Source organism: Bubalus bubalis, chromosome 20 (genome assembly GCF_019923935.1).
Source record: "Bubalus bubalis isolate 160015118507 breed Murrah chromosome 20, NDDB_SH_1, whole genome shotgun sequence".
NCBI classification, from domain to species: domain Eukaryota; kingdom Metazoa; phylum Chordata; class Mammalia; order Artiodactyla; family Bovidae; genus Bubalus; species Bubalus bubalis.
The window spans coordinates 43,868,327-43,885,429 of record NC_059176.1 but is presented as its reverse complement, the minus strand read 5'-3'; the positions used below and the strand labels follow the sequence as shown (position 1 = coordinate 43,885,429).

General features: G+C 50.0%; 1 protein-coding gene across 2 annotated transcripts in view; it reads left to right on the top strand.

Annotated features, from left to right (window-relative positions):
* The first annotated feature begins 820 nt into the window (after positions 1 to 820).
* Positions 821 to 17,103, top strand: part of ARNT2 (aryl hydrocarbon receptor nuclear translocator 2) — a 191,059-nt gene continuing 174,776 nt past the window's right edge. Inside the window, exon 1 of one of the 2 annotated variants that reach the window (XM_025271546.3) lies at positions 821 to 988. In XM_025271546.3, coding sequence (XP_025127331.3) covers positions 958 to 988 — 31 coding nt within the window. In that variant the 5' untranslated portion in view covers positions 821 to 957. The remainder of the gene's footprint in view (positions 989 to 17,103) is intronic. The other variant, XM_025271545.3, reaches the window with a different exon arrangement.

The window sequence follows — 17,103 nt, the reverse complement described above, 5'->3', positions numbered from 1 at the left end:
GTCACTGGAGCCTTCTCAGTGGGTGCCATCTCCTTCCTATGATCAACCGTGCTGTCTGGCGAAGAAACAGTCCCTCCCAGCTCTCTATGGCTAACTTCACCAGGATAGGCAAACAAAAGCTCTCAGAGACTCTTAAATTCTTAGGTGGTTGTGTAAAAGCTCCTGCAACAACTTCGGGTAAAAACCAAAGACAGTCACTGTGCAGAAAGGGAAGTCGAGCTGACAGCCTTTCTAAGGGCCGAATCCTGCACAATTTCCCGGGTCTGGTGTTCGCTGGGTGCCCTCGGCAGCTGTCCTTCCGTGCCCGTGGCCTTGGAGGTGCCGGGGGCCTTAGGAGTCTCGGCCCTGGGAGCCGAGCGGCGCGGCGCCGGCATGCTAAGTGGGCAGCACTGGGGCGCCTTTGTTTCTCTCCATCTTCCCTCTGAATCTTAATGGGCGGCCCCCCACCCTCTCGGGCCCGGCCCCCTGGCCCAGGAACAGCGCCCCTTCGAGCAGTGTCCGGGACCCCCGGGGTGGGGATGGGCGGGGGGAGACTCGGACCTGGAGAGCGGGGAGGGGGCGCGCCTCTAGCCCGAGCCTGGGCACCTGAGCGGCCCCGAGGGGGCGGCCCCCGACTCGGGGGTCCGGCCGCCCGCCGCCCCAAGTCTCGCGGTGCTGCGGCCCGGCCCGGGGAGCGGCGGCCGGGCGCCCCCCGCGTGTGACAAAGGCTGAGGCCGGAGAAGGAGGCCGGGGAGGGGGCGGAGGCGACAGAGGCGGGGGCGCGGGCGGCCGGGCGGCGGGAGAGCGCGGAGCAGCGCCCGCCCGCGCCGTCCTTTGTGTGGCGGCGCAGGGGCGGCGGAGGGGCGGCGGCGGTGGCGCCTGGGCCTGCGCCTGCCGCGTTTGCCCCGGGGGGCGCCCGGCTCCACGCCGCCCCCGCTCCGCGCCCCCGCCCGGCGCGCGCCCAGCCTCCCGAGCAAGATGGCAACCCCGGCGGCCGTCAACCCTCCGGGTGAGTAGCGGCCGCGGGCCCCGCCGCAACCCGCGGGCCCTGCCTGGGGCCGGAGCGGGCGGGAGGGGCTGGGCGCGCCGAGCGCCCCCGGGGACGCGGAGCGGGGGGGCTGGACACCCCCATCCCCGGGTAGGGTAGAGCGGGGCGCTGTCATTCTGCGCGGCAGCCTCAGCCTCAGCACCAGCTCCAGGATCTCCATCCCGGTCTCTGCCCGTCCCGGTCTCGGGGATGCGTCCCCTTCGGTCCGCGGGCGGCGCACGCCGGCCTCGCATCCCTGGGAACCAGAAGCGCCTGTCCGGGATCCCCTGAAGTTCCGAAAATACCCACCTTCGCCTTCCCCATCCAGCGCCTTTTTCTCTTCCGGCCCGGGCCCCTGTAGCATCAGGCGTCAGCCGGTCGGGACGGGTAGGAGGGTACAGCGCTGATGAAGGGAAAAGTTCGGAGCCAGGATTCAACAGGGTGGAACTCCGGGATGGTCCCCTCAAGCTCTGGTCCTTTGATCCCTTGGCGACTAGCTACTGTGTGTCCCCATCTTTAATGGACACACATGCACACAGCCTGTAGAAACAGCGTGGAGAAGCCCAGGCCAATTCAACGTCCTCTGCTTTATAAGGCTGACCAGCTCCCAGGGTGCTGTCTATGACAACTCTGCTTACTGGGCAGATTTCAAAAAAATGAGAAGAGGTCCTGATCAAGTGGGAATAACGACATGGTTTGGAATAGTAGCAGAGAAATTCTGTTGTGTTTGGAGAAATGCTCTACCTTGTGAATAGGACGGCCGGAAAGGTGTCTGAGAATGGAAAGGCGGACAGCTGGGCTGACTGCTACAAAGTTTTGGGTGCTGTGCAGTGACTGCTATGGCCGTGGCGTGGTGTTCGGCCCCGGTGGAGGGTGCGAGTGAGTCAGACAGAGGCCAGCCCTCGGGGAATTTCTGGTAGCCGGAGGTCGGAGGTCGTAGGGTGGAGGCGGGGGGCGGGGGCGAACATACGCAGTATCTAGCAAAGGAAAAAAAAAGTTAGAAAGGAAGGGTCAGTTCCATCTGAAGTGGTAAGGCAAAGCTTTTGGAGACTGGACACTTTAGAACTGCACTTTGAAGAGTTGGAACACAGACCCAGGTGCGAAAGACACTTGCAGGTGGAAGGGATGGTGTGAGTCACGGTGGACTTAACTCTGAGCATGCGCAGATACAGTGAGTGATGGGGCTCTAAGCCGGAGAATTTCACACCGAGCGGTTTGGCAGTGGCCAGACTTTAGAGTGGAGAAGGCAATGGCACCCCACTCCAGTACTTTTGCCTAGAAAATCCCATGGACGGAGGAGCCTGGTAGGCTGCAGTCCATGGGGTCAATAGAGTCGGACACGACTGAGCGACTTCACTTTCACTTTTCACTTTGATGCATTGGAGAAGAAAATGGCAACCCACTCCAGTGTTCTTGCCTGGAGAATCCCAGGGACGGGAAGCCTGGTGGGCTGCCGTCTATGGGGTCGCACAGAGTCGGACACGACTAAAGTGACGCAGCAGCAGCAGCAGACTTCAGAGTAGGAGAAGAGGACAACAGAGGATGAGATGGTTGGATGACATTACCGACTCAATGGACATGAGTCTGAGTAAACTCCAGGAGATAGTGAAGGACAGGAAAGCCGGATCTGGTGCAGTTCATGGGGTCACAAAGAGTTGGATAGGACTGAACAACAACAGGCTTTAGAGTGGACCGACTGAGGAGTATGGACTCTCGCATTCCACATTAAGAGAATTCTCTATGATATTGCACAGGGAAGTTACATGATCACAGTGCTTCTGGAAGATTAATTTGTTAGCTCAGGTTTGAGGTAACATAGGAATGAGGGAGCAGGACTGGAAACAGAGGGGCCGGGTTGAGATGAGGCAGGTGCTGGGGAGGAGGGACTTAGTGGCCCTGGCTTGGAACACAGAGAGGAAGGACAATACTGTTGGGCAGGTGGAGGAGCTCAGACTTGCACCTCTTAGATTAGGGGTAGGCTTAAAGGAGACACAGACACAGAGGTGAGGAGCCTGAGTAGCTCGAAGGACGGAGGTTCCATTTGCAGAAATAGGGAGTCTAGGAAGAACAGATGAGTCTCCTGTCCAGATGCTGAGTTTGAAAACAGCTTTGCCAGTTTGCTTGTGATTGAAGCCTACAAGTTCAACCTGTTCAGCTACTTAAAGATCAATGTTAAGTTGATGGATTTAAATGTTATATTAGGAAAAGCAAAGGACGTTAAATGAGGATATTTTAGTCCAATATAGGTTTATAATGGAAATAGGAATAAAATCAGAGGCACTGTACATTAATATATGTAGGCTATGGGGTTTCCCCAGTGGCAACCCACTCAAGTATTCTTGCTTGGAGAATCCCATGGACAGAGGAGCCTGGTGGGCCATGGTCCCAAAGAGTCGGACACGACTGAGCGGCTGAGCATGCACACACACACACACACACGTGCGCACGCGCGCATGCATACATACATACATACATAGCATAACATTGCTGTTTAATACATTTTATGTATCACATTGTTCCGTGAGGCAAATGTAATAAATACAGGGCAACTGCCAGCCTTGGCCATGCTGAGCACATGACTGCCTGTGCCTTAGACTTTGGAACACTTGAACTGTGCAAGTGGAGGGAGTTGTTTTTATTATTTATTAACACCCAACTTGCTTGATAGAGACAGTGGGTGTCTGTTTTTCTCTGTTGGCAGTGATACCAGAGATACTGAGCATGATGTGATCTTCCCAAGGGAAAAAATTCCTTTAGGTGGTTGACTTTTCTCTTACTTACCCATCTTTTCTTTAAAAAAAGAAATTATTTATTTGGCTGGGCCAGGTCTCAGTTGGGCACTGGGGATCTTAAGTCTTTGTTGCAGCATGAAGGATCTTTAGCGGCGGCAGGGGTCTAGTTCCCTGACCAGGGATCAAACCCTGGCCACCTGCATGGGAAGCACAGAGTCTTAGCCACTGGACCACCAGGGAAGTCCCTCACCTGCCTTTTCTCTGAATGACCCTCCATGATAACCCTCAGGTCTGTGGATCAAGTTGTTTTTGCACCCTGTGAATCTTGAACTTCTCTGGGGAAAGGGTGTATTTCCTAAGGGAGACAACTAAAGGTTAGAGCCCAAAGACAGGTTTCAGATTTCTCTGGCAATTTACAACCAAGAGAGGCAAGGTACCTGAGCTGGGTACCCAGAGTTCACCTCTCCTAGGCACGAGTCACATGATGCTTCTTTGAATGCTCCCTCCTCCTCCCAGCTCACCTCTCTCCCCAGATGTTGTTGTTTTGCCAAGAATAAGAGCTTAGTAAACACAGACAAGTGGACTGGGAGGCACCCGATTTTTTTTTTTTTCTAATGTTTATCTCTGTTCAGGATACCAAGGTGACAGGCCATCACTTCCCCACCCCACCCACTTGTTCCTTTTTTTCCAGCTGAGCCCTGCAGACCAGCAGACCCATTTGCAGTGACACTTGTCTGTGCTGTATGGTAGGGGCACTCTGGGGACCAGGTAATATGAAGTTGGAATCTTCCTAGTTTCATGTATTCAGGAGATCTGAGCCAGGTTCACACTCTAACCACCTGCCCCTTCTAGGTGCCCTGTTTGGGTTTTGGATTCTACCAATTACTCAGCAAGGAGGAGTGGTCTTTGGAGCAGGATGGGTTTGGCCCCTCCGCTCTTATGGTATCTGCCACCATAGTCCGTGGGTTTAGCTCCCATCTCCTGGGGCCCCTGACCCCTCCCTGCTGCTGTTGCTTAGTTGCTTGTTCGTCTCTGACTGTTTTTGACTCCATGCACTGTAGCCCACCAGGCTCCTCTGTTCATGGGATTCTCCAGGCAAGAATAATGGAGTGGGTTGCCATGCCGTCATCCAGGGGATCTTCCCGACCCAGGAATCAAACTGTGTCTCCTGCTTTGGCAGGCAAGTGAGCCACTGGGGACCCCTCCCTACTTCTAGGTCATTTGCTGTCCCTGTCTTGGTTGCTGATACTATGGCAGTGGCTGATTTTTTAAAATTTATTATTATTATTTTATTTTTGGCTGCACTAGGTCTTCATTGCCAGGTGTGGGCTTTCTCTAGTTGTGGCACCTGGGCTTAGTTGCTGCGTGGGCATGTGGGATCTTAGTTCCCCACCCAGGGATAAAACTCATGTTCCCTGCACTGGAAGGTAGATTCTTAACCACTGGACCTCCAGGGAAGTCCCATGTCCAGTGTCATTACACACTACATTTCATGGCATTTAGAAGACTGTTGATGGCAAGATCAGTTCAGTTCAATTCAGTCACTCAGTCATATCCGACTCTTCACTACCCCATGGACTGCAGCACACCAGGCCTCCCTGTCCATCACCAACTCCCAGAGCTTACTCAAACTCATGTCCATTGAGCCTGTGATACCATCCAACCATCTCATCCTCTGTCGTCCCCTTCTCTTCCTGCCTTCAGTCCTTTCCAGCATCAGGGTCTTTTCAAATGAGTCAGCTCTTCACATCAGGTGGCCAAAGTATTGGAGTTTCAGCTTCAACATCAGTCCTTCCAATGAACACCCAGGACTGATCTCCTTTAGGATGGACTGGTTGGATCTCCTTTCAGTCCAAGAGACTCTCAAGAGTCTTCTCCAACACCACAGTTCAAAAACATCAATTCTTTGGTGCTCAGTTTTCTTTGTAGTCCAACTGTCACATCCATAGATGACCACTGGAAAAACCATAGCCTTGACTAGATGGATCTTTGTTGGCAATGTAACGTCTCTGCTTTTTAATTTGCTGTCTAGGTTGGTCATAACTTTTCTTCCAAGGAGTAAGCATCTTTTAATTTCATGGCTGCAATCACCATCTGCAGTGATTTTGGAGCCCAGAAAAATAAAGTCTGACACTGTTTTCACTCTTTCCCCATCTATTTGCCATGAAGTGATGGGACCAGATGCCATGATCTTAGTTTTCTGAATGTCGAGCTTGAAGCCAACTTTTCCACCCTTCTCTTTCACTTTCAACAAGAGGCTTTTTAGTTCCTCTTCACTTTCTGCCATCAGGGTGGTGTCATCTGCATATTTGAGGTTATTGACATTTCTCCCAGCAATCTTGATTCCAGCTTGTGCTTCCTCCAGCCCAGCATTTCTCATGATGTATTCTGCATATAAGTTAAATAAGCAGGGTGACAATATACAGCCTTGACATACTCCTTTTCCTATTTGGAACCAGTCTGTTGTCCCATGTCCAGTTCTAACTGTTGCTTACTGACCTGCATACAGATTTCTCAAGAGGCAGATCAGGTGGTCTGGTATTCCCATCTCTTTCAGAATTTTCCACAGTTTATTGTGATCCACACAGTCAAAGACTTTGGCATAGTCAATAAAACAGAAATAGATGTTTTTCTGGAGCTCTCTTGCTTTTTCGATGGTCCAGCAGATGTTGGCAATTTGATCTCTGGCTCCTCTGCCTTTTCTAAAATCAGCTTGAACATCTGGAAGGTCACGGTTCACATATTGCTGAAGCCTGGCTTGGAGAATTTTGAGCATTACTTTACTAGTGTGTGAGATGAGTGCAATTGTGCGGTAGATTGAGTATTCTTTGGCATTGGCTTTCTTTGGGATTGGAATGAAAACTGACCTTTTCCAGTCCTGTGGCCACTGCTGAGTTTTCCAAATTTGCTGGCATATTGAGTGCAGCACTTTCACAGCATCATCTTTCAGGATTTGAAATAGCTCAACTGGAATTCCATCACCTCCACTAGCTTTGTTCATAGTGATGCTTTCTAAGGCCCACTTGACTTCACATTCCAGGATGTCTGGCTCTAGGTGAGTGATCATACCATCATGATTATCTTGATCATGAAGATCTTTTTTGTACAGTCCTTCTGTGTATTCTTGCCGTCTCTTCTTAATATCTTCTGCTTCTGTTAAGTCCATACCATTTCTGTCCAATAGCCTTTTCAGTTCAGTTCAGTTCAGTTCAGTCGCTCAGTCGTGTCCAACTCTTTGCGACCCCATGAATTGTAGCACGCCAGGCCTCCCTGTCCATCACAAACTCCCGGAGTTCATTCAGACTCAAGTCCATCGAGTCAGTGATGCCATCCAGCCATCTCATCCTCTGGCGTCCCCTTCTCCTCCTGCCCCCAATCCCTCCCAGCATCAGAGTCTTTTCCAATGAGTCAACTCTTCGCATGAGGTGGCCAAAGTACTGGAGTTTCAGCCTCAGCATCTTTCCCTCCAAAGAAATCCCAGGGCTGATCTCCTTCAGAATGGACTGGTTGGATCTCCTTGCAGTCCAAGGGACTCTCAAGAGTCTTCTCCAACACCACAGCTCAAAAGCACCAATTCTTCGGCACTCTGCTTTCTTCACAGTCCAACTCTCACATCCATACATGACCACTGGAAAAACCATAGCCTTGACTAGACGGACCTTTGTTGGCAAAGTAATGTCTCTGGTTTTGAATATGCTATCTAGGTTGGTCATAACTTTCCTTCCAAGGAGTAAGCATCTTTTAATTTCATGGCTGCAGTCACCATCTGCAGTAGCTTCTGTCAAAAAACAGGAGTGATATCTGAAAAAGAGATATATTTATTTCTCGGGCATGATTTATTGAGCAACTAGTATGTGTCGGTAGCTAGGTGCTGTGCTAGCTTGAAGTTGGGAAGAGCTGGGCTGGTTTGAGGACCCAGAAAAGGCCAGGGTGGCCAGAGGACAGTGGGTGAGCAGGGGTGATGGTGATGTGGGAGGTTGAAGAAGGGAGTAGAAGCCACTCATGGGAGGCATGGATTGGGATAAGGGGTTGAGATTTGGTGCTAAGAGCAATAGAGAGCTCAAAGGGTCTTGAGCAGTGGAGGTACATGGTACCACCTGCAGTGACTGCTGTATGGAGAGTGGAGAGAGTGGACTGGATGGAGGCAAGAGGAGAAGCCAGCATCCTGTTAGAGCTTGTTGACATGGACAAGGGCGGCGGTGAGCATGGAGGGAAGGGGATGGAGTTGAGATCTATTTGGAGGGCAGACTGCTGTGCTGAGCAGCTCCGGAGACACCAGTTATATCCTTGGCCACATTGCCTGCAGCAGCCCTTTTTTGGGTTAGCACCATTTATGGTGTGGGGTTGGGGGAAATAACAGTTGAGGTTGACTCCTAACACCTGGGTGGTAGGAGATGATGGGGAGATAGTGAGGTGCATGTGGCCGTGGGGTGTCCATGAGGCTCCTGCACTTAGCACTGGGGTGGAGGTCCCATGGAGACACTGGCAGGGAGCTGCTGGGGAGGCTGTGGGCCAAGTGGATTTGAGCAACCAGGGCTGGAGATGTAAGTGAAGAGTGGTGTTTGCCAGCCTCTCAGCAGCTTTCTAAGGCCTTTCCTTGGGGGATGTGAACTCCCCAAGAGTGGAACACCTGAACCACATCCCTTGAGTCCTCCAGCATCACCTCCATAACTGCCTCATCCTCGGCCTATGCTGAGATGCGTGGGGAAGTCACTTTGGTATCTTTTCTAGAACTACAACTCCACTGCGAGTGTCAGCTCAGTGCTGGGCTGTCCTTAGGAAAGGAGCGTGCAGTAGACTTGCCCAGGGGTGGGATCCACTGCATGGGGAGCCAAAGAGGCCCTCACACAGAAGCAGGCAGAGCCGCTGTCATGCGGGTCAAGCTGGTGGACTAGCTGAACACACAGCACTTGTTCAGTGAAGAAAAGCGAGGTCTCCCACTTCTCGTCAAGGCCTTTCCCACTTGAGGGCCTTAGCCTGTGCTGCTGTGTTCTCTTCTGAGGATGAAGAACTGCTCACCTGTCCTTCCTGCTGTCTCCTACCCACTCCCCACACCTAACCGTTGTCTCCCATGCCACTCCTTTTGTTTCTTTCTGGTCTCAGCTTGAATTCTTACTCCATTGGAAGAGGTTCTCTTGATCCCTTTATCAATGGCTCAGTGATAAAGAATCCGCCTGCCAATGCAGGAGACCCGGGTTCGATCCCTGGGTTGGGAAGATTCCATGGAGATGGAAATGGAAAGAAATCCCACTCCAGGATTTTCGCCTAGGAAATTCCTTGGACAGACCAGTCCATGGGGTCACAAAGAGTCAAACATGACTTAGCGACTGAACAACCACCACCGCCACTGCTGCAGGAGAACAGGTCAGACCGGTAGCAGCCTGGGGACCAACTGGTAGTCTCGGAAGACCCGTACGCTCACCAGATCCCTGTGGAAATCCCACAAGGTGCTCCCCTTCCCAGCCTTTTGCTCTGGGTGTGAGACTGCTGCTGTGTCCTGTGTGAGCACCAGCAGTCACGGATAAGGCCCCCTGGGCTGGTTCTCATTCATCTGCCTCCCCCACCCCGCCAACCCAGGGGTCGACACGGGTCTCAAGAAGGTGGCATTGAGGACCACTGGCTTTGCAATTGGAAGCGAGGCCCTTTGCAGATAAGCAGAGCCTGCATGGTTTTCCAGACTGTGACAGTTGGGCCATTTTCCGGGCAAATTCATAGAAAAGCAAAAATGTTCACCAGTAAGGAGTTCTTGATTTTGGACATCGTGTGGGGCATTTTTTACTGCTCCGGTTATGTTGCGAGGGCAGCTGAGCAGAGCCTGGAGAGGGTCTTCTCCCAGCACCCTTCTGAGGAATTGGCTTCTTTCTTCCCCATAATCACTTTTTCCCTGAATGGAACAAGAAAGATAATGTGTGGATTATAAGAAATTTGGAAAATACACAAAAGTGTTAAGATAGTTCTCCTACCCGCTATTAATACTTTTGCATATGTTGTTACAGATCTTAAAAAACATTAGAAATTAATACAAAATAGAATTTTAGTGTATATTACATATTGTATATTGTAAATTAATTCTGTGTTGGAATAAAATATACAGTTTGCCATTTCCTTCTCCAGGGGATCTTCCCGACCCAGGGATGGAATCCACGTCTCCTGCATTGGCAGGTGGATTCTTTACTGCTGAGCCACCAGGGAAGCATTTTATTCCTGGTTATCACCAGATGCTATTCTCTTTCTTATTTGAAGAGACTCTGACTGAGCCAAGTGGCAGAGCATCTAAGAACCCAGACACGGGGGCCCAGAGATGTGTCCATACAGTGCTTATGAGCTGCGGTGGGGGGTGGGCATTTCTGGTTGTCACAATACCAGGGTGGGTGGGAAGGTGGGGGGAGGTGGCATCTTGGGGGTAGTGGCCAGGGATGCTGGCAAACATCCTCCAGAGCACAGGGCAGCTCCCAGCACAAAGAATGATCCAGCCCTAAGGGTCACCAGTGGGAGGCTGAGAAACCCCGGTCTACAGGGACAGGACTTCTCGTGGGTCTCTGGGCAGTGGCCACTGGGAAAGGAACTTGAGAGTTCCATGGGGCATGTGGCTGACAAGACACAAAGAGGCTGGCCCCCGAGGCCACCACTTCAGAATAAGAAACCACGGTGGCTTTAGAAACAAGATGGTACTTTTCGGAAAATTATGATATCCGCAGTGAAAGTTAATTTAAATGTGAAATAACAGAACTGCATGAATTTTTTTTATTATTATTTTTAGAACAGCATTGCTCTTTCTATCACATCAGCAAGTTCGAAATGAGGCCTCGTCTGGGTTCATTTGCCGTAATTTTATATGCTTGATGGATTCCAAGCCCCCCAAAGAATGAAATGAATGAATGTGATCAAGGATCACAGCTGTGTTCTTTCTCTTTGAAAGCATTTCAGACCAGAAAACTTCTAATTCAGTTCAGCCAGCCTTCCCTGGGCACCCCTCTGCCCCGCTGTACCGGGTTCTGGGCGGGTAGAGAGATTCTGAGTGAAATAGGTTGGCTGCACTGTGTGTGCAGCTGGTCTCCTCAACAGGCAGTATTGGGACAGTCTTATGCCAATGACCGGTGGACTCTTACGGACAGGCGAGAACGTGGACCCCCACCAGCTCCTCCTGAAGGGCAGAGAGAGAGAGAGAGAGTTACAGGAATGGCTTAGAACAGGGGCCCCCAACCTCTGGGATCTAATGCCTAATGATCTGAGGTGGAGCTGATGTAATAATAATAGAAATAAGTGAGTGAAGTGAAAGTCGCTCATCGTGTCCAACTCTTTGCGACCCCATGGACTGTAGCCCACCAGGCTCCTCTGTCCATGGGATTTCCCAGGCAACAATACTGGAGTGGGTTGCCATTCCCTTCTCCAGGGCATCTTCCTGACCCAGGGATTGAACCCAGGTCTCCTGAATTGCAGACAAATTATTTATTATCTGAGCCACCAAATGTAAGGCACTTGAATCATCCCCAAACCATCCCCTCTACCCCTCTGCCTGTCTGTAGAAAAATTGTCTTCCATGAATCCAGTCCCTGGTGCCAAAAAGTTTGGGGACTGCTGGCTTAAGGGTGCACAGCTCATTTTAGCACCAGAGTATATGCCTTTTCCTAACGTCAGCCTCACAAACCACAGGTCTCTATTTCCTGCTGCCCACCCAGCATCTCCGTCCACGTGTCCCCCTCATTTTGCAAAGCCAGTACCCCTTCCCCAGGTCCCCTGCAGCAGTGAATGGCATCACTCTCCATTTACTGGTCCAAGCCTGACGTTAATTATTTTAATTGCTTATCCACCTAATTAAGCAAATATTAATTGAATGCCAACTGTGCATGCACAGCAGTGTGCAAAGCCAGGCGTGGTCCCCACGCCCACGGAGATCCCTGTGGGGAGAACTGGTTGTTTATTAAAGAGTCATGAGCAGGACAGTATTATTAAAGTAAGTATTAGGGGAAAAAGGTGTCTTTGTATCCAGATGCAATAGGAAGCCATTGAAGTGTTGGGAGCAGGAGGTGAATTTTGAAAAGACCTCTCTGGCTGTTGAATCAGGCCTACAGGCTGAGGGCGTCCATCCCCATGGTCCAGGGAGGGGACTGCAGAGGCCCTCTCTAGGTGGCAGTGGACATGGAGAGAAGCAGGTGAACCCCTGAGATGAAGCCAACAGAACCAGATCAGAACCAGATGATGGATCAGATGGAGCTGGTGAGCGTGGCAGTGGCCAGGTTCCTGATTCAGTCCCTGGAAAGGCAGGGTACCATTTCCCAAGACAGAGATTGTTGATGAAGTCCCAGTGTTTGCGGGTATTTTGGTGGAAGGGGCAGGGAGGTGATGGATTCAGTCCTGGACCTGTTGAGTCTAAGGCATCAAGAGTTCAAGGCATGTAGGTGGGGCTTTGCCAGAAACCCCCCAAGTTGCTTCATTTCGCTTAGAGCTGAGATTTTCTTTTCCACTGTAGGAGCCTCGATATTAGGAGCTTCCCACATGGTTCAGTGGTAAGGAATCTGCCTGCTAAAGCAGGAGACACAGGTTCCATCTCTGGGTCAGGAAGATCCCTTGGAGAAGGAAATGACAACCCACTCCAGTATTCTTGCCTGGGAAATCCCATGGACAGAGTAGCCTGGTGGGCTATATAGTCCATGGGGTCGCAGAAGAGTTGGAAACAACTTAGCAATTAAACTACAACAACATCTCTAATATTATTGAATGAATGGATGGATGGATGGTTTGGTCACCCAGTCTCCCACATTTAAAACCAATGCAAAGCAGCGTGACCATGACAAGGTTCATTTTTTTGTTTTTAGTAACTTTTTATGCTGCAATAATTACAGGCTTACAGTAAAGTCTTAAGACTACAGAACTCCTGTATGCCCATCATCTAGATTCCTTAAGTGTTAACATTCACGTTTGCTTCATCAGTTTCTTCAGGTTTTTTTCCTCTATTTTCTGAACAGTTTTTTTCTGAACAATTTGATAATACCTGGTAGACAAAAATGAAAATGAAAGTGTTAATCGCTCAGTCATGTCTGACTCTTTTGTGACCCGGTGGACTGTAGCCCACCAGGCTTGTCTGTCCATGGAATTCTCCAGGCAAGAATACTAAAGTGGGTTGCCATTTCCTTCTCCAGGGGCTCTTTCCAACCCAGGGATCGAACCTGGGCCTCATTTTAATTCTAAACACTTGAATGTGTGTAAACTGAAAATAAGTACATCCTTCTACAGAACTGTGATTTATGAGCAAGATCGGGAGGTTGGCATTCATATAACAGTGTATTCTAAGCTGAAAACCTTATTCATTTTTACCAGTTGTTCTTCATAGCCAAAACCATTTTTTTGGCTCTAGGTTTAATCTAGGATGACAACTTATGATGTCTCTTTAGTCTCCTTATTTAACTGCTCCTTCAATAACTGCCCTGATTCCCCACCCCTGCCCCCCCACCCCCACCCCCACCCCCCATAACGTTTTTACTGAGTAGAGGCCAGTCACTGTGTAAAATACCCTGCAATCTGGTTTTGTTTGATGTTGCTGCATGATGACCTTGGGATTGTGCTTTTAAACGTGTCTGTTATCAAGGACACAACAAAAGTGATGTTATATCACAAGGCTGTTTTTAGCAGGCATTACTTAAAAAGCAAGATTCTGGGTTGATAAGTCAAGGTCTTGTGCAGACAAGGCTAAGCAGAGCTGATTAGTGGTTCCAGATGCCCTTTCCTGTGTAGATGCAGAGAGTGTGTTAGCTGCTCAGTCGTGTCTGACTCTCTGTGACTCCATGGACTATAGCCTGCCAGGCTCCTCTGTCCGTGGAATTCTCCAGGCAAGAATACTGGAGTGGATAACCATTACCTTCTCCAGGGAATCTTTGTGACCCAGAGATCAAATCTGGGTCTCTTGCATTACAGGCAGATTCTTTACCATCTGAGCCGCCTGGGAAACCCTTCCCTGTGTGCTCGGCAAACTTCTGTGGGTTCTATACACCCTACATAGGCAGCTTCAGGTGTTCCTTGTCAAGTACAAGTCCCAGGTTTTTTTCTATTTTTTAAAGACTGTAAGGGTAACATTTTCCTAAATAAGTATCGACTTCATTTGACAAATAATTATAATCTAACTATGTAAGGATGATCATATCTCTAATAAAGTCAATAGGAAGTTGAAGGGTTTAATTACCAACTTTCCTGACATACAAATTGGAAAGCTTTTCAGGTAAGTTGCTCATGTGGAATTCCTGAAACGCATTGCAATTAACAGTCAGATCTCCATTCAAACAGTAATTAGTGTATGATTTGACCTGTTCTTTGTGGCTGATGCGTATCTAGGGTTAGATATGTATTTGTGTTTATTTTAGGAAGTGAATTTGCTGCTTTTTTTTTTTTTTGGCTGCGCTGTGTATGGAATCCTGAACATCCTGCATTGAAAGTATGGAATCTTAACCACTGGACCATGAGGGAAGTCTGCTGCTGCTTCTATGGTCCATTTAAAAACACATTTGCATTTTATTGTAACTTCCTAAAGAAAGACCTGGTGACTTAAAAATCAGATTTGGGGGGTGAGTAATTTGCCTGCAGAAAGTTGCTGAGTTTTTCCCAAGGTCCGAGAATTCCCCCTCCTCGTTCTCTCCTCTCTGCTCCCTTCCCTCTCCTGTCTCCTTCCTTATTTCTTCCTCCTTCTATCTCTTTCTCCTCCACCTCTTCCTTTCTTCCATTTGTCCTCCCTCCCTTGTCCTTCTCTCCCTCCCTGCTCCCACTTCTCTTTCATCAAAGACCCAAAGGAACCAGACAGGGTGGAAATGTTCAGATCACCCCAGTAGTTCATGCTGGGTCATCTTGCTGCTGCTGCTACTGCTGCTGCTAAGTCGCTTCAGTCATGTCCGACCCCATAGACGGCAGCCCACCAGGCTCCCCCGTCCCTGGGATTCTCCAGGCAAGAGTACTGGAGTGGGTTGCCATTTCCTTCTCCAATGCATGAAAGTGAAAAGTGAAAGTGAAGTTACTCAGTCATGTCCAACTCTTAGCAACCCCATGGACTGCAGCCCACCAGGCTCCTCCGTCCATGGGATTTTTCAGGCAAGAGTACTGGAGTGGGGTGCTGCAGGTATGTAAAAACCCAGACTCTGACTGTGTGAGTGGTGACGATGTAAACACCATCCACTGGGAGATGGTATAGGTGAGGCCCTCAGTCTTCCCCTCTGTAAAATACGCTGAATTCTCTATCAAGCACTGACTGTGCTGTGTGCTCAGAATTCAGAGATGAGGAGGACACTGCCCCCTGGGGTTGAGACAGGCCATGGCGGACCTGGTGTCTGTGGCTTGTGGGCTGGCTGGTTACCTCCTCGTTTCCACTGCTTCCTTACCTGTATAGAGGGGCTCCTCACTGGGTTTTGAGGAGGATTAGATGGTTCTACTTAAGAACTTTGGGGATGCGGCTTGGCACATGGTAAACACTGGGTCAGAGGGGCCTTTGCTCCTTGTCAGGACGTGGAACACAGCACAGGGTTCAGGAGTCTTCGAAGGACAGCTTTCCAGCTGGGCAGGGAAAACTTGGGGAGCAAATAACCAAATGTGCTTATGAAAGAGATGGGGCTCTTGTGCAGTAGGCAGTCTGGGTTTCTGGGGCTCCTCTGTGCATGTGGGGGTCATTAGCTGTCCATGCTCCAGTATTCCTCCTCCTTGGGAAGAAGGCCATCAGCCGTGGCGGCAGTCCCCGCCCCCGCCCCCACCCCGCTGGACTCCAGCTTTCCCCTCCTGTTGTGCTGCGATTGTCCTTCCTGCCATCCCTCCCTGTTTGCTAGACTCCCCGTCTTGGTCCTGCCCCTGAGTGCAGACCAGTACATAATGCCCTGTCACCCCCCTTTCTCCTCCCTCACGGGCATAGTAGGGTGGGGGGAGGGTCCCATCACCCTAGGACGAGTCTCCCTCCTGGCCCCTCCATCCTCTAGACAGACTGTGAAGGGCTCCCCACCCAGGAGGGTCCCCCGTTGAATGCCCAGGGCTGCTGCAGTTGCAAACATTACACCTGGATGCCTGGACGTTGCCGCTGCAGGCAGTGGCTTGGCACTCTCCCCCACCCTGTCTCCTTCCACCTCTTAAACCTGGCTTCACTGGGCCTCAGGCTGCATCCTAAGACATTTCAATTTCACAAACACTTTGTGGACAGAATGGGCATTAGAACGTGTGTGTCTTTTTAAGTTTATTCGTTCGTCTTCGTGCATTCAACCAGTATTCATTAACTGTCTGCCTTTTGTTAATCATGGTGCTTAAGTGCTGGGATTATCCTGGTTAGAAAGCACAGCACAGTCTATGCCGTTGAGCATCCACAGTCTCCAGCCGTAGCCTGCTAGCAGTCATTCAGGCTGGATATTCTGGTCCTTTCACAGAACATAGGTGTTGTTGTGCCTATTGACCACTAGGTGGCGCAGTCACACAGGTAGCTCAGTTCAGTTCAGTTCAGTCGCTCAGTCGTGTCCGACTCTTTTCGAACCCATGAACCGCAGCACGCCAGGCCTCCCTGTCCATCACCAACTTCCGGAGTTCACTCAAATCCACGTACATCGAGTCGGTGATGCCATCCAGCCATCTCATCCTCCGTGGTCCCCTTTTCCTCCTGCCCCCAATCCCTCCCAACATCAGAGTCTTTTCCAATGGGTCAACTCTTCGCATGAGGTGGCCAAAGGATTGGAGCTTCAGCTTTAGCATCATTCCTTCCAAAGAACACCCAGGACTGATCTCCTTTAGAATGGACTGGTTGGATCTCCTTGCAGTCCATGGGACTCTCAAAAGTCTTCTCCAACACCACAGTTCAAAAGCATCAATTCTTTAGCACTCAGCTTTCTTCACAGTCTAACTCTCACATCCATACATGACTACTGGAAAAACCATAGCCTTGACTAGATGGACATTTTTTGGCAAAGTAATGTCTCTGCTTTTGAATATGCTGTCTAGGTTGGTCATAACTTTCCTTCCAAGGAGTAAGCACCTTTTAATTTCATGGCTGCAATCACCATCTGCAGCGATTTTGGAGCCCCCAAAAATAAAGTCTGACACTGTTTCCACTGTTTCCCCATCTATTTCCCATGAAATGATGGGACCAGATGCCATGATCTTTGTTTTCTGAATGTTGAGCTTTAAGCCAACTTTTTCACTCTCCTCTTTCACTTTCATCAAGAGGCTTTTTAGTTCCTCTTCACTTTCTGCCATCAGGGTGGTGTCATCTGCATATCTGAGGTTATTGATATTTCTCCTGGCAATCTTGATTCCAGCTTGTGCTTCTTCCAGCCCAGCGTTTCTCATGATGTACTCTGCATATAAGTTAAATAAGCAGGGTGACAATATACAGGTAGCTCAGTCACTGGAATTAGA